An 18063-nucleotide genomic window follows, 5' to 3' on the forward strand; every position below is an offset into this window, starting at 1 on the left:
TAACAGCCTGATCATATTTATTTATTTATTTATTATTTTCCACATTTCGGAATCTAATTGAATCGTGGATTTAGGAATTTGTTTGAAAAAACACAATGCTGATGACGTAAAGAACAAAAAACGTACAAGTGTTTTTGTGCTTTGATGGAATATATGGGACCATTATGATTTGAAAAGAAAAATTTTTGGATGAACCGTCGTAAAGTAATCAAATTTTTTAGGAAAATGAAGAGAAAACCAGGACATGAGACAAACAACAATGAAAAATCTAGGGCCAATATGTGAATCAATATTTCTGATGTCCTTGACTTGATATAGAATATTTTGGAAATGAAAAAAACAAATTACTTTATTGCTCCAGTGTTAGTGTTTTACAATGGGTCCGATTGTAAGTGTTGATAAATATTAGGAAAAAAACAAAAAACAAAACAAAAAACAAATGGCTTTCAATGGCTTTGGGTAATTGCTATCTTTGTTGCTATCAAGTGGTAACAGAAACAAAGACCTAGAATAGCAAATATTTGAACAAATTGTATCCAAATAACCCAAACAAACAACTACTACTGATTTAGCTTATAACATTTGTTAAATGATTACACACACACCATAGGTAATAACAAATATTTTTTTTGTTCAATTATCAATTTACAAGGACAACAACATAGGGAAAAAAATGGGCCATAAATTTGTATCATTTTTGTCACATAAATTGCTGTTGTTAAATGTTGATTGTTAATAAAAGCAAAGAGTGAGATAAAGATAAATAGAAAGAAATTCCGAAATTGAGATCTGAACATTCTGTCAAAAAAACAAAATGTTAATCGATTTGTGTGTGTGTGTGTTAAATGTGTTGTTTGACTTTTGTTCAACAAAATTTGATTCAAACTTGATGAAGAAAATTTCAATACTTTTTTCAAAATATCAATGAAAATTGTTTCAGTTGTTGTGTGTGTAGATGGTTGGTGTCAGAGAGTTATCACATTTAAATTTTGTAAATGTGAATGAATAAAAGCAACAACAACAACAACAACAATCGATTGACAGCTCGATTGACAGGCCGTGAATGATTTTTGAACGAACACCAAATTGGAAAAGAATATTGTTGGAAAGAAGAAGAAAAAAAGTTGTTACCACTGATGTAAAAAGATCAACAGCCAACAACGATCAAATGGCTGTTGAAAATGTGGATGTGAAAAAAAACGAATGAAAGAAAAAAAGAAAGAATGGACCGCAGACAGATGATGATAATTATATCGATTGGCCGGGCCAGCAATTTTCCATTATATATTTTTTGTATGAACAAACAACAACAACAACAACAAAATTGAATGAACAACAAAATCAACGAATTACCTTTACAATAACTGCAACAACAACAATATTGAAATCAATTCAATAGCAAATATAATGATAATAAAAAATCATACAATGTTGTTTTTTTTTCTATTCGATCAACTTGTTGCCAACAACACATAACACATATAATACTATTAGAGATATATTAGTGGATTGTTCATCATCATCATCATCATCATCATGTTTCTTTTGACAATAGAATGGGCAACTTTTCTTCTTAATAGATTGTAATGATTTGGACAGCCACCATCATCATCATTTGTTAAGCGTAGCATCTTTTTTCTTTTCTTTTGTTGTTGTTGTAAATTTCATGTAATAATTGTATCGAATGTCGAATTTTTTCTTTTTCATTTCGGATTTTCTTTTCATTCTCATTCTTTTTCGTTTTTCTTTTCAAATTTGAACATTTCAAAAGATAATGGCCCATCTTACCGTAATGGTTCAAAGATTACATGCACATGCACAGGTTAGGCATTAAATGTGAATTTGAGCATTTGGAAAATTCTAATCAATTTTTTGTTTCACTGGCATTCAGTTTTTTTCCTGATCAGAAAAAGAATAGCAATTCTATCGAATAATAAACGTCAAAAGAATTTTCCTTTTTTTTTCACTGGATTCAAATGAACAACAAAAAAGTGGAAAAGAAGTAGAGAAAATATTGTGAATTATTATTAGTTCAGGATTATAACTGAATGAGCACGTGTTGACGAAATTGAAAAGTTTTTTCATTTCTATTTCTACTTTTTATTTTGCCTGTTCATTTTTGGAACAACTTACGAATGTGTTTGATCATTTGGAATTTCAAATTCATTCAGCTTTACAGCAGAGAGAGAGAGAGAGAGAGAGAGATACGCCTCGTTTAGCAATCATATTTGAAACGAAACGAAACGAGAAAAAGAAAAAAAAACTTTTGAATTATAGTGAAAAAATTCCAGAATATCTGCCTGATCAAAAAATAGGAAAGAAAAAAACAGTCAATCAGAATAACACTCAAACAAACATTCTCAAACATTCAAAAGCAATAATAAAGCAAAGAAGGGATAAAAAGAGATCGATTTTTTTTTTTGTTCATTTTAACATAAAAATGATTTGCATAAATTGATTATATACCTGCTGCTACTGCTGCTTGTTTGAATCAATCAGAAACAAAAACAATAGCTATTCTTTCAATCAATCAATCAATCAATCATTGTATAAATTCAATAAATATGCTGGTAAATAAATGCAATTTTTTTTTGGGCAAACAACATTTCATTATCACCATCATATTATGAATAACAGTCTATCATTTGTAATGGCTGCTACTGTTTATAAACAACCATAATGATAATGATAAAATGATGAAACTGACATTGTAGAAAATCAAGGATTTTGGATTGTTGTTGTTATTATATCAGGGTTTTAATTCGTAGAATTAAAATTCAATTTTTTAAAGCAGATTTTAACTTCGAAAACACCGAAAACAATATTGAAAAAAATGGATGCATTAGTGACAAATAAATTCTTTCAAATCATTCAATGAAAAACAACAACAACAACCTATCGGAATTGGACAGATGTAATTTCCCAGGAGAATGATAGAATCAACAACAACATTAGTATTTGTGAAATCATCAGATTAACAACAGTTATATTTACAGATTTTAAAGAAAAAAGAAAACGAAAAAATTCATGGCTGAATGATAGAATGTTATGAATTGATTTCGTTCGTTCGTTTTTTGAAACTAAAATTTCAAATCCTAAAAAAAAAAATATTTAAGTGAAAAAGCTTAAACCAAACATAACATCTTTTTTTTTCCAATTGAGATTTGAAATTTTTTTTTTCTTTCTACTATCTGAATAGCTACTTTGGAGAATTACTTAACAATCTCCCAATACTCAATTCCATTATTGAATGATTTTGAATCTGCTTATTTGCAATCATTAAGCAGAATCTAAATCATTAAAAAAATTGAATATCAGCTACGCGAATCTAGCACAGTTAGCTCTAGTGAATCGCCATCTAAATGTGATGAATATTCAAGGATGATGATGAAAAAAAATATGCCCAAACATTTGACATTTGCAATTTTATTAATGAAATTCAATTAGTGAAAATTATTTTTTTTAAAAAAAATGCCATTGTTATACAACAACAACAATGTTTGAGATAAGTAGAGAGAGAGAAACAGAGATGGAGAGAGATTAATCGACCCAAACAAAAAAAAAACAAAAAAAGAAATAAAAACGACATTCAGATCAGATAGAGAGAGAGATGAATGACAAAAAATTGAATGCATCAAACAACAACAACAACAAGGGTGATTTTAGTTGAAATGTTTAGTATGGCCTTTAAACTGATGTATTTTGATTCAATTTCATCGTCATCATCAACATCAACATCAACATCATCGGTCGTTTTTTTTTATTGCTCTTGATTAGTGTTCTTTTTTTCAATTAATTCCGAATCATCATCATCATCAAAATTTGAAATGAATATATCCTATCCAAATGATGCTTTAGCCTGGTATTTTGTTGTTGTTGTACAAAACAACATTAGCGACAACGAATTGAAAAATTCTTTTTCTATCTTCACAGTGTTGGAGGGGGGATTCAATGATTATAATTGGAAAATGCATAAACACAGAGAGAGAGAGAGAGAGAGAGAGAGAGAGAGAGACAGAGACATTTGACTGGGAAAAAAAAGGAGCCGAAATTTGCCATCTTAATTACCGAAAAAACATTAGGATTTTTACCATTGAACACATCCTATTTAACCATACACATTCACAAAGGTAGAATTCAAAAAAAGAAAAAAAAAAGAAAAGGAATTAGGACGATTCCATTCCATACATACTATATATACGCAGGTTTACTAATGCAGTTTCATTCATTATAAGAGAAAAAAAAAGTTCGTGACCTGATGAAGGTAATATTTTAAGTTCAACGACGTGTTTCTATAACGATGATATAGCGACATTCAAACCAAAAAAAAAAACAACGAATAGAATCTATGATTATGTTTTTTTTTCATTTCAATTTGTATGAATTTGTTTGGAATTGAATTGACTGACTATGATCTCTCTTTCTTTGACCAAAAAAAAATGAGATCATAATCATAGCCATCATTATATAATTATGTAACAAAATGTCATTTCAGTAGTTAGAAAAAAAACAACCATACGGTATTTGGTGAAAGCTTGTTTTTTTTTTTGGTGGAAAATCTCAGTTGAACATGAAGTATAAATCATCAGAGAATCATGGAACCGTTAGGTTTCAATTTTTTTTTTTTTTTTTTTGGAAATGAGCATGAATTATGAAGTGATTATTACCAAAGTGAATAATCAGAGTGCATCTGCAACAACAACAACGAAAAAGAAAAGAAATGGTAAAAGTGCACGTGTTTTTTTTTCAGCCAACCAGTTTGCTTCGTTTCGATGACGTTTCGCTATAGTTTTCTGTTGTTGTTGTTGTTGTTGCTTGAAATTCATCGGATTTAGTCTTAATGGATTTATTACCCATTTTCGGTTGTCGAAATGGAAAAAAATGGTTACACGAAAAAAAAGAAACGAAACGAAGTTAGGCAATCCAATATGTTTTGGAGACCCTACACACACACACTAAAGTAATCAATAAAATATGATGTTCTAAGCCGTAAGCTTTTCAATTCCTAATGAATGAATGAACACAAGCAACTTGTGTAATAAACAATCAACAAACAGAGAAACAGAGATGAAACTTATCGAACGAAACAAAAAAAGAAAAAAATGCCAAACATTGCATAAATGTTGAATAAGGAAAATGAATGATTAAATGAATGAATTGTATGCAAAAGAAAGAAACAAAAAAATAATCGATACATCCAATTTTGTCGATATATTTTAGATTATAGATTGGATAAGATAAGATATTTTTTCCAATGCTAATCAATCAGGACCTTCCAAAAAAACATAACATAATAAAAATATAATCATGTCACAATGAATGGATCGACTAACAATTTCATTGTATCGGTTGTCGACTATAAACATTGTCATTTGACATGACTTAACGATTTTTTTCGTTGTTGTTCTCATTCAATCGAACAACAAAGCAAACTAATAAACAACAATCAAATAGGGTGGCAATAAAATAAAATCACATTCACCATCGCAAACAAACAAACAAACAAACAAACATATGCACAAATGTTATTTTGGATCGGTCATTTGACCCGATAACTGACCGATTGATTATCATAAATGACCGATAAACAATACAAAGTATTATTATTCTAAAGTTTTCATCATGTATATTTTCTATATGGATCAATTAATTATCGAATCTCGTTTCCCCGTTTTCTTCTGTAATCTGTCATCTGATAATGAAAAATGATAAAAATGCATGAAAGAATTGAAAAACTGAAAATCAAAAAATTTTGGCGAAATTAGCGTCATCTAGTAGTAGTGATCAAATCAACATAAACATGAATCATATTTTTGTAAAAATTTTATTTTTTTGAAAAAAAAGAATGATCAGAAATGAGAATGATAATAGAAATTGTTTTTTTTCTGTTAATAAATTTCCGCTAAAAACGAGTTCCATTCATTTTTGGTGATGGTGGTGGTGATGATGATTTATCATTGAAACTTGCACCGGAATCAGAATCGCATGGTGCAAGTTTTACAACCGGACGATTACCACGACGTTTCCAATTATTTTGATCATTTATATCGTTTTCATTGAATGAGAATGCTTTGTTTGTATGACCATGATAGGTTTTTGTTGGACTTAGATTATCATTCATTTCATCCTGTAGATATGATCCGATCATTAGATCATTATTATTATATTGATCAGAAAATCACTCACCAAATTATTTCTTAATGCAGCCGTTGAAATTCGTCGTCTATTGTTGCCAGCAAAATGTGCAAAACTTGGTCTTCGTGGATTTTGTGCATCCGAAACAACTATTGTTGGTGGATGATGATTAAAAATAGATGCTGATGTTTGACGACGACCATAAAGTCCATTGTTATCGTTTACAAATAAACTTGTACTCAATCTACGAGCAATATTATTGTCCTAAATTGTCAAATAAGAATCAATCAAAGTTAATGAATTAACAAAATCAATATCAATTCATACGGTATTATGAACACTACGTGTAACAGTTTGAAAAATTTGATCAGCTTCAACATCTTTAGCAATATCATCTAAAGCTTTTAATTGAATAGCACGTAATTCTGGTTTCATTAATTGTTCCGAATCATAACCATGAATTGTCTATGTAAAAATTGAATATTTATGAAAAAAATATTAATTTAAATTAGGTAAAAACATACAGCCCATTCTCTTAGAACATCTTCACTAAGATTACTTGGTCCAGCTCTTTGATTATATTCTCGAGCAATCTAATTGAATGAGAAAAAATGGGATTTAGATTCTAATCATATTATAATCATTATTATTACCTTGATATCTTCTTGAAAGAATCGTCGACTTACTGGTGATAGATTCGATAATGGTGCTATTTCTTTGATCTGTTATTAGGGTAAAATGAAAAAAGGTTAAGTGAATGAAAATAAACATTGTGATTTTTTACCTTCAATAATAACAAAGCTCCAATGATAATGTTTGCAATGTTAATTAAACTAAGACACAAACTTAATAATCCAAGAAAAAGTGTTTCCAATGCCATATTATCACTGTAAACAGTGGTATAATTTTCCAATGGAACTAATGCTTGTGGTAATTCTATTATTGTACTTTGATTGAAATGTGATTGAAATTGTATCATTGTTTTTCCTGGTTCACCCAATGAATATAAAAATTTCAACAATGAAAATGCCCATAATAAACCCTTTGTTATAAACATTGGATAATAAATTAACATTATGAATTATTTTTTGCTAATTGTATAATATTTAATTACCGCATTAACTGCCGGTGGTAAAAGTGATACCGAAATGGCAACACCAACTAATGATGCATCATTACCGGATAAAAGTGAAATAGCAACAGCACAACCTGAAGGAAATGCAACAAGTGTACCAACCCAAGTGATTCGTATTAAACCACGTTCACGCATCATATCTGTAGGCCAAGTATATGTATTGTTTGATCCTAATGAATCGGTCCATGATTGAGTAAAATTCAAAGCAATCATTCCGAAAATAAAACCAAATAAAATTGTGCCCATTAAACAAACGAAAATATTTTTGATTCCCATATTACGCAATGATCTATCCTTAATAATCGTTCCGAATGTCATTGCCATTACTGGACCCTAATTTATTATTTGTTTGCAGGAAATAAATGATGCATCTAATTAAACGAAGAAATTGTATACGAACCATCATCGGTGATACCAACATACTGGCTACCAAGCTGATAACACTATTATCAAGTAAACCCATTGCAGCAATCCATGAAGCAAATATTAGATAGCAAATAAAATCAAATGTCAATGTAGCACTATCACGAACACTGCTTACAATTTGTGCTACTGTTAATCGAGCTGTAACTGATTTAAGGAATTTACTTTGTTTTTCTTTAATACTAAGTACTTCACGAGTTTTTTCATCCAATTCACTTGCTGATTCTTGTTCCAATTCGGCTGCTTCTTCATTGTAACAGAATAATGAAAATGGTATTATCCTTATTGAATAATTATGAATGAATGAATGAATAAAAAAGAATAATCCATTATGTGTTATCATATTCATACCCGATTGATGAATTTCGATGCAATCCAATACCACGTGCTTTAAAATACTGAATAACAACATCACTATCTTCCAAATCAACTGGAAATAATATATGCCAATATTTTCCATTAAATGATTTTTGCCATGTTGCATCGGGAATGCCCAGAAATGTAAGACCAATTTTTACAACCTAATATCATTCTAAATTGTTAATTTTGAAAAGAACTAAATATAAACAATCTTTAAATTGAATCTTACATTTTCAAGTGAATCATTATCATCGATTTCTTTTTCATCATCATTATCGATATTAATTGAAAGATCTTTTTTGAATTTTTTTGTTGAAAATTTTCTTACTAATTTTTCTTTTTCAGCAACTTCAATTTCACATTGTTGATCAGGTATGATGATAATGACCAATACACTAGACATTGTGATCAACTGAACAAACAATGTTTTCTTTTTACAATTTACGAATCTGTTTGGTTTGTTTTTTCGTTTTTTCTTTTCGGATGAAAATGATTTGGATGATCTTAACAAGACTGATCAAATTTAAATCAAATTAAAATGAGAGTTCGTTTACACTCTATCATTGCATTTAAATATTGGGGGATCTGGCAAAACAGAAAAAAAAATAGATAGTAAATTGTCAACAACAACAACCAACGATGATACATTGAAGACCCCATTGAAAGAAATGTATGTCGTTTTTTTTTTAAATAACAGAGAAAGAAAAAATGATTACTTACCAGCAACAACAACAGGTAACAGGTAACAATGATTCACCTGATTATCAATTAACCAAAAAAAAAATTATAGGTAAGAATTTTTTTAGACTGTTTTTATATAGGAATTTTATATTTCTCAAAGATGATGATAATAATTTTCAACAAGTGATATAAGTGTAAACAAGTTGCTTCTTTAAATTGATTTTGAAAATTAATTTTTTTAATCATATATGTTGATGTCAATTGAAAACATGAAAAATGATAATGATAAATCAATTAGCAATTTTAGTTCTTTTTTAATATATATTAGACGTTTGATTATATCTTTTAATGATTGTTATATTGATTGAGTAGATGTTCTGAAACTTTTTGTTAAAGGTAAAGAAAAACGGTTAGTCATTTTACTGGCCAGGTGATATAAAGATTTGATTTTTTTTTATTTTGATTGTGTCCATAGTGCCAAACAACATTGACAACAACCAATCAAATAAAAAAAATGGTGAACTAAAAATTAGAGCAAACAAAGAATGAAAATGCAAATTTTTTTCATTCAATGTACACCTATTTTCTTACTTGACAACTATGATTATAAAATTTTTTTTCATTGAAATTAACGAATCATTTTCTTCCAACTTATAGTCCGTGATTGACATTGGTCATCTAAACATCTTCATACACTGGAACCTTCGGATTAAAGATCAAAAATCATTTTTGGCTAGAATATTGCAAATAAAACTCTTTCAAATTATCAATAACGGAAATAATTTGGAGACATTATTATTATTTGTTTTATGGCCATTATCATTAGCAACATAACATAACAAAAAAAAAAAAAAAAAAAATTTGAGCGGTGTCTTTATTTCGCTTGTTTTTTTTTCAATTAAATTACTGTTGTAAATATGACGTGTACCGTTACATTGTAATCTATAGATGATGATTTTGGTCTAAAGCAAAAAGAAAAACATTCCAAGCCAACAATGTTTTCATATTCAACAAAAATCAGGTATCATAGAGATGATATGACAATGGCAAATCAAACAAACAAACAAACAAGCAATGACATCTGCCCAATCTCTACATCTCAACAAAACAAAAAATCTAGTATAACGAAGCAGATTTTGCCGGTTTTTTTTCGTCAACTCATTATCATAATCATCACGTGTTATTGATGATAAATAATATGATGGACAAACATATTATTGGTGATTTATTGTTATTATCATCGAAAAAAAATAATTGAAATTTAATTCCATCCAATATATCCGTATATTTGATTGTTTGCAATCTCTCAAAGATTGTATTTAACATGTGTACAATATGTCGTGTTTAACATCGTTGTTGTATACAAAACTTGGATAATCAATGACATTGGCTAATAATGATAAGAGAATTAATCAATCAATCAATCAATCAATCAGTCATTAATATTGGCAATGACAAAAACTCAAGTGTTATCATAATGTTATTAATTAATTTTTTCCGACTGAAATCGAAACAATTGTTCAAAATTTGCAGATATTATTATTATTTTTGTAGACATAATCTTTATCTCATTTTTTTCATTTTAAGTATTTTGTGATTACATTTTAAAGATGAAAAAAATAAATTCCATAACAAGCAAAAATATCAATTTTATTTTTTTTTATATACAAAAATGTTCAAAGCAATTTTTGTTGTCTGTAAAAAAATTTTTTATATATCAAAAATGAATAGAATCACAAAATTTCTTTGATATCGGGTGGAACTAGTCCACAATCATGAAAGACCAGATTGTTGAGCGAAACGGCCAATGAAACTAAACGACAAAGTGCCTGATCAGTAACACTATGACCATGACGTAATATAAAAGTCTGTAAACATTTAAAACGATTTGTTTGATTAATTTGATCAATATTATCGTCGGTTAGCTCTAAACAACAATATAATTCAATATGGCAAATATTTAGGCAATTCTGTAGCATAGAAACACAAACATCAAGAGGTAGTGAATAATCAGGTCGAGGACGTAATCGTAAATGTTTAAGATTTCTAAATGGATCTTTTACATTCATCCAACGTAATAATCGTGATTGATAGGTAATTGTTGTGAAGCATTGTGCTGAAAATGAGCATAAATTCGGACAGTATTGGGCGCATTTGGTCAAATCGATATGATCAAAATTGATAAGACTCAAAACTTGCATTTGTTGACCACATCCTTCCAATATCGGTACAACGTGATCCGTAAAACTAATCGATTGATTGGCTGAATTATGAAGTTCAAGTTTGACGAGTCGTTGTGCCGATGTTGCCAATGTAGTCAAAGACATGTATTTCTGTAATTCCAGTGATAATTCTTCGATTTGCGGACAATTTAAAAGCAAACGATCCACCATGTTACGACTCATTGGATGAGCTATCGATAATGCTCGAAGATTTTGTAAAACTTTTAATGCTTTTTCTGCAATGAATTTATTTGATGAATTATTAGCAATCGAATGGTCCAATAAATCCAATAACTGTTCGAATGGAGTACACCGTAGATGAATTATGTTGGGGAAATGAGCTAAAAAATGCATGATTCCTTCCTCTTGCAATGATGATGGTAAAGTTACATGTTTTAATGTTCGACAAATAGGAAGGTCAGAATTTGATGATAAATGCATTGTCATTTTGAACATATCACGATTTTTCAATGAAGGTTCAGCAATATCTAAATGTTCAAGATTCGAACATGAATTGAATAATGAAATTATATCGATTTCAGATGTTAAATGTTGAATTTTTAAAGTTTTTACATTGGATAAATTTTGATTATTACAAAGAAACATTTTCAATGCACCATTTACTATTCGATTATGATAGATCCAACTTGCACCGCCTAATGATAATTGACGAAAACATTTTGAATAAGTGTACATTGATTTAAGCATTCGTTCAATTTCTTCATGAGTGAATTCATTTATTTCAGTCAATTGCCAAAGATCAAAATTATATACACCACCATCTTCGATCAAGTTGATGACAAATTCAGCCTGCACTGATATACGTTCTCGAATTATATAATCAACAATTGCTTGTCGAGAATTTACATCGAGCAATGAAGAAAATTTTTGGTTATTTTCAATCAAATGATAATCAAATAAACGTTGCAATAAACGACATGGTGCTTTTTTGCTTTTGGATTCAAAACGATTCAATATATTTAAATCATATAAACTTGACCAATCGTTAGCAGGTCGTTGATATAAAAAATCGACCGGTAAACAAAGAACATGTACCGATTTTGTAACTAATGAATTCAATGCATCCAAACGTGAATAAGTTGGAAAATGTATGGAAAACATTGTCTATAATGAATGTAGAAATGAAGAAAAATAAAATTAGAACAACGAAATTCAATACATTTTTACATACCAAAATCAATATTTAATGGTGAATTATGATTTAAAAAACTGATCATCAATATTCACATATTCAGCCAAATGAAAAGCTGTAAATATAAATTTATATTCATCCACATGAATGACCAATCTGGTTTGATTTTGATAACGATTATGTTGATTTTATGCGTATTTATTTGAAAATTTTGTCTGTAAACAAGTTTGATAATATTGTCAACAACAAACAAACAAACAATAATCAATCAACCAATCAATCACAGGATTATAATATTCATCTTACTAATAATTTCTGATTTGCCATTCACACACAGGCAGTGAAGTGTGTTATGATAAACACAAGAATTGTTATGAAGATTCCAGAACACGAATAAAATTCGAGTGCGAAATCAAAAAAATACATCAAAAAAAAAATAAATATAATGTTTATATATGGCCGCGCTGTTCATAATCAAAACAAACCATAAAAAACATGTAGCATAGCAGACGTTTGAATATCTTTTTACCATTCCACTACTACTTATGTGAACAATTCTAAACGATAATAAAAAATGGATGATGCGTATGTTAGAATTTTTTTTCGTTGTTGAATCAAATTGATTTAGGAATGATAAATAAATCCTCCAAAATGATGAACTCAATCAACTTGGACATTGGACATTATTTATTATTTAGATTTTTTCCATCCATCCATTCATCTATCCATTCAGATTAATCAAATGAAGAACCAAGTTTCCCTGTTTGATTATGATCGGCATTGAATAAATAAATATGGGGATTCATCAATGTACATTTTTTTCGTTTCATTCATTCATCAGCTAGTATGACATTTTGTACATGTAGTGATGCTAATTATAGATGGGTTTATTGTGAAGCTATGAATATAATAAAAAAAAACAAACACAGAAATACTTCAGTCATTCATTGTCGTCATTTACACGTCTTTCGATGATGATAATAATGATCACCTATCATTCACGTGGTATATCGATTGTGTTCAAATAATAAAAGTTTTTTTCGCTTTTTAATCAATTTTAGTCTGAAGCTATTGATATTGATAACTATGTGAATCCATCCTTGATTGTATATGTTGTATTTGATTAATTAAAAAAAAATTTTTATTGAAGAATCAGAGCAAATCATTAAAATGCTGGTACTTGAGTACCATTGACACATTCATAAATATAACTAGATCTAACAATCCTCATTCAATTCTTTGCTTGCTTCTTGATTGTGTGTGTTTTTAACACAAGAATGATGTTTTATAAAAAAGTATCTATCAATCTATAAATAATAAAAAAAGCGAAACGAAGCGTGAAACAAAAAAAAAGTACATTTTGTCATTCATAATGAATTTAGCGAAAAGAGAAAAAAATGTACATTTTTTCATCATTTTTCGTCATTTATTATCATTGCAACATCCTTCATTTTTCTTCTGTTGTTCGGTTATTCGCAAATGAAAAAATGAGCGAAATTTTAAAAATTTAAAAATCTCGATCATGTTGCCATCTGTTGGACGGGAAATGAATGAAAATTTTTTTAAAAAAGAATACCATATCCAAATAAGATCAAAAAGCAAGATTTTTGTTAATTTTATTTATCAGAAAAAGTGATTATAATTGCAACAATTGTTTTGTTTTGTGCTTATGTAAGCTTGTGTAAGTGTGGAATGTATAGAAAACATGTGATTAAATACATGAGTGTGTGTGTTTTGTTGTTGATATTGTGTTTATCACAGAAAAACCAAAATGTGTATATTCAAAACAGAAAAAAAACAGGAAAAATGGGAGATAAGTTCATTGATAATATTGATAGAAATAGAAAAATAATTAACCCCTCATTCACTTTGATATGCATATCAAAGATTGGTATTGAGAATCTTGTTTGAGACTAGTTTTGGTTTTGGTTGAAAAATAATTTTAACAGATTATTGAGCCAATTGATGATTGGTTGTAAAATTCAATGATTTACGTTGTAAGAATATACTAATCTCCTTGAATGTTGGCCGTTGATTTTGATCAGGATCTAAACATTCCTGTAATAATTGATAAATTTCTTTATTTTGACATTGTGCTGGTCTAGGTAGATGATCCATTGTTTCTCCATGATTTATGTATGCATAAACCATAGCTAGAAATTGTTCATCCGTAAGATCAATAAATGGACGATATTTAGCCATAGTTAATATTTCCCAAAAACAAACACCAAATGAATAAACTTCTGAATAACTATCAAATTCTTGTTGAACAATTGATTGAGGACTCATCCAACGAATCGGTAAACCATTATAATAATCATGTTTATATTTATCCATATTAACAGCACCATCGGTTATTTTGATTAGTAAATTTTTTTCATAAATAATCACATTACGTGTTGCTAAATCTTGATGTGTTTGTTTTATCGATTCCAGATGTACACAGGCATTAGCTATCTGGCTGGCTATATACAACAATGCATCAAAACTACAATGAAAAAAAACAATAAGAAAAAAAATATCAGTCAATAGAGGTAGATGTTTCGAAAATCTAATTTAATTTCGTGAAAAAATATATAAATTTTTTTTTAGACATCAAAATCGAATTATAAACTACAAAAAAAGTAATAAGAAAGTTGAAAATTTATCTGATCTGATATGGGAAAGCTAAAACAAACATGAAATACTAATGAAGATTGAGACAAGAAAAAGGAAAAAACTAGATAGAAATTCACAGGAAACAAGACTTCATAAAGAACAAAATCATGATATAAAAATAATAATAATTTAATAATGTTTTAAATAATTTAGATCATAGGGCAATCTTTCTCACAAGATGTAATGGCTATCATTTGCTAAGGCAATAAAAAAAATAGATGCTTGCTGTGTGTGTGTGTGTGTCGATTACGTAACATTCATCTTAAACCAAATGCTGAAAACAATGTGATGTGATAGATTGATGGGTATACTGAAAAACATTATATTTCTAATAAGTTCTAATCATATTGATAAAAATTAAGGCAAAAAAAAAAAATTCTTCTGTTGCATGACAAACTTGGAGGTGAATTCTTCTGGTTCGGTCAAAATAATAATGATTACTATAAGCCAATTATAAATTTCTCTACTTATAATAAATCCAATTTGTAATACTGTAGTCGGATTTTCAATCGGTCGATGATAATGAATAGAAACAGAGATTGAATTGGTTTATTCAATGAGTGAATGAATGGAAAAACAAACAAACAAACTAACTGAATTTTGAACAAATCAATGATAATGAGATTGAATATTTCGTTTTCGTTTTCTCCATATATTCATTATTTGCCACTTGATTTTCCAAGTGTTGTTATGGGTATATGCAAAGAATAAATACTTGAATTGAAAATTGAATCAAAATAATTGAACAAGAATTTAAATAATAGAAAGAAAAAAAATATGGAATAAATTAATAGATGAAACGTCTCAATTCACTCTGTGTAACTATGGTAAAACCTTTGGTATCGTTTTTGGTATTGTATTTCAAATGAGGAAAAAATAGCAGAATTTTTTTTCTTTCTCGTCTAACATTTAATTTTGATGATGCAGCATTAAATTTGATTGTATACAGGGTGTGTGTGAAGATGAATGAATTTGAACGGATCAGCAATACCCGAGCTAAGATTGAATAGAAAAATTTAATAGGCTATACCTCAGGATATCCGTGGTAGACTTGCGTAAAAAATAATTGAGATCACAATCACCATATTCGATTATTGATGCAAAATATGTAGGCGTTTCAATGATTCCTAATAAACGTGCAAATGTATCGATATGTTGTTGTGAAATTTTACGTTGATAATCCATTGATTCGATAAATTCATTTTTCAATACAAGATCATTGACTGTTCGTACAATAACAAGTCTGGTTTTAGCTGAAACTGTAGTAGAAGTAGCTAATGTTGAAGTAGTTACCGGAATATTGCACAATAATATATCTCCATATTTGGATTTGCCCAAACTTTGAATTACACCAATTTCAGATTCAGAATATATTCGTACACCAAATGTTCCATTAATAAAATCATTCGAATAAAATCTTTGTGAACGTAAAGGTGTACAATTCATTGGAATATTACCATGTTGGTTGTTTGGATTACAAAACGTATCCAATAATGGTAGTTGTCGTTGATGTAAAACATTTTGTATGGAACCATTTTTGATTGTACGAAAATATGCACTAGCATCTAATATGTTACGAATTGGTGGCTGAATTCTTGTACCATAAATGCTAGAAAATCAGGAAAAAGAAAAAAAAACACGAACGTTATGTTAACGAATAAAAAATAGTGAAAAAAATTCTTAAATTAAGAATTACTTTTGCTTAGCATGTATAATATCCGATGAAGCATAAAATCTTGGGTTGATCGTTTTACATACGATTGAATTGGCTGTCGTAACAATGTGGTGACCATTATGATTATCGTTATTACTATGTAATGCTAATGTTCTTGACAGATTATTCGGGCATATAACATCAGGTATTGCATATTCAGCTTCATCTTGTATTGAACAAATTTCTTTTGGACTACAATATAATGGTGAACCATTACCAGAAGTACAAACACCACCACTTTCTTTGGGTAAATTTTTCATATTAATAGCAGCATTTTCTGATTCCATATCACTTGGATCGGAAATTTCAGTAAAAACATTATTCTTACGAAGATTAAGTTTTTTGAAAATGAATGATGTTAATAATGAAATAATGACTAGACCTGATAATTTGAAAAGAAAATCGATATTTGTAAAAAACGGAAATGAAAAAAAATAAACAATACCTAGTGTACAAAGACAGGCAATAATCAATGAATATTTAATTGCTTGACTTTCTTGATTATCATTTCCAATTGGATATTTATTTTTACCAATATTATTCGATGAATGATTATGTAACATGACATTATCATGACCAGACATCATATTATATCGTGTTCCACTACTGGTACTAATGCCAGCAGCAGCAGCAGCTGAAATAGCATATGCTTCTGAATGAGTCCATTCAAATAGTTGATTTTTCTGATCAAATGTCAAATTCGATGGTAATGTATTAAAATCGAATGATATTTCACTTAATTGAAGCCATTCACCAGTATAGATAAGCTCGATTCTTATGAATTGTCCAATACGATGTTGAAGTGGAATAACTATGTCTATATATGAATGAATGAATGAATGATTCAATAATGAACAGGGTGGAAAAAAAAGTACAATAATAATCCATTTAGTATAAATTGGCCATTAAAAACAAAAAAAAAGTTGGGCATATTTAGAGTGAATTTAGGGAATAAAAACTGAATAAAATGCGTGTCAACTGGGCATTAATCTTGTTCATGTCAATTATATTATGCAAAACTTTTTTTTCAAAAAAAAGAAAGTAGAATTAGGAATATTACCTCTGGAGGATTGGTCGATTGCACCATGATTATCATCAACATTGGATTGATATTCAAAACTAATGGCTGAATGGCTCCAACGTTGATAGTCCAATGAAAACCATAACAAAGCACTAGCAAAGGCTTTTATATTCTTATCAAAATCCTGACGACAATTAAGGCTTATACTTGTAAAATTATAGACTTGATCAAATTCAAATGACATAGTAACTGAAGATGCTTCACTTCCATCATCAATACGAGGCCAACCAACCCAAATCCAATTTTGTTCTTGTACAATTTTTTGTTTTGAATTTATTGCCGACAACGATTTAATCCCATCGGTCAATTGTCCTAAGCCTCCGGACCAAATTCCTGTCGATGACATTGAACCATCATAAGAAAGATCAAGAAGTTGGTTAAGATTTCTTCTAGCTAAAGCTTCATGAGCGGCGGGTAATGTATATGATATTGGACCTAAAAAACCCAATGAAAAAAAATAGACACGTTCAAACAAAAACAAAAAAAGAATTAATTGGGAAC

The 18063-nt window shown here is 28.9% G+C and overlaps 3 protein-coding genes across 4 annotated transcripts in view; all 3 read right to left on the minus strand.

Annotated features, from left to right (window-relative positions):
- Positions 1-5808: 5808 nt before the first annotated feature.
- Positions 5809-8910, minus strand: LOC113794039 (uncharacterized). The gene is made up of 11 exons (XM_075821803.1): positions 8774-8910; positions 8283-8638; positions 8045-8214; positions 7671-7974; positions 7250-7603; positions 6920-7177; positions 6789-6857; positions 6660-6728; positions 6463-6600; positions 6187-6399; positions 5809-6127 (listed from the first exon to the last, which is right to left on the minus strand). Exons 2-11 carry the CDS (start codon positions 8454-8456, stop codon positions 5903-5905), a joined length of 1974 nt encoding a protein of 657 aa, XP_075677918.1. The 5' UTR covers positions 8457-8638; positions 8774-8910; the 3' UTR covers positions 5809-5902.
- Positions 8911-10358: 1448 nt separating this feature from the next.
- On the minus strand, positions 10359-12558 carry LOC113794041 (uncharacterized). The gene is made up of 3 exons (XM_075821836.1): positions 12416-12558; positions 12149-12324; positions 10359-12081 (listed from the first exon to the last, which is right to left on the minus strand). The coding sequence occupies exon 3, from the start codon at positions 12076-12078 to the stop codon at positions 10468-10470; it is 1611 nt and encodes a 536-aa protein (XP_075677951.1). The 5' UTR covers positions 12079-12081; positions 12149-12324; positions 12416-12558; the 3' UTR covers positions 10359-10467.
- A 1137-nt stretch (positions 12559-13695) lies between these two features.
- The window catches only part of LOC113794036 (discoidin domain-containing receptor 2-like), a 43546-nt gene continuing 39178 nt past the window's right edge, over positions 13696-18063 (minus strand). For both annotated transcript variants that reach the window (XM_027344123.2, XM_075824228.1), the window contains 5 exons: positions 17542-17997; positions 16927-17298; positions 16464-16863; positions 15798-16376; positions 13696-14597 (listed from right to left, as the gene is read on the minus strand). In XM_027344123.2, coding sequence (XP_027199924.2) covers positions 14060-14597; positions 15798-16376; positions 16464-16863; positions 16927-17298; positions 17542-17997 — 2345 coding nt within the window. In that variant the 3' untranslated portion in view covers positions 13696-14059. The remainder of the gene's footprint in view (positions 14598-15797; positions 16377-16463; positions 16864-16926; positions 17299-17541; positions 17998-18063) is intronic.

This window comes from Dermatophagoides pteronyssinus, unplaced genomic scaffold (genome assembly GCF_027571235.1).
Source record: "Dermatophagoides pteronyssinus isolate colony J.1.1.1.1 unplaced genomic scaffold, Derpt_VIB-CSIC_2022.12 sq0001, whole genome shotgun sequence".
Classification (NCBI taxonomy): Eukaryota; Metazoa; Arthropoda; class Arachnida; order Sarcoptiformes; family Pyroglyphidae; genus Dermatophagoides; species Dermatophagoides pteronyssinus.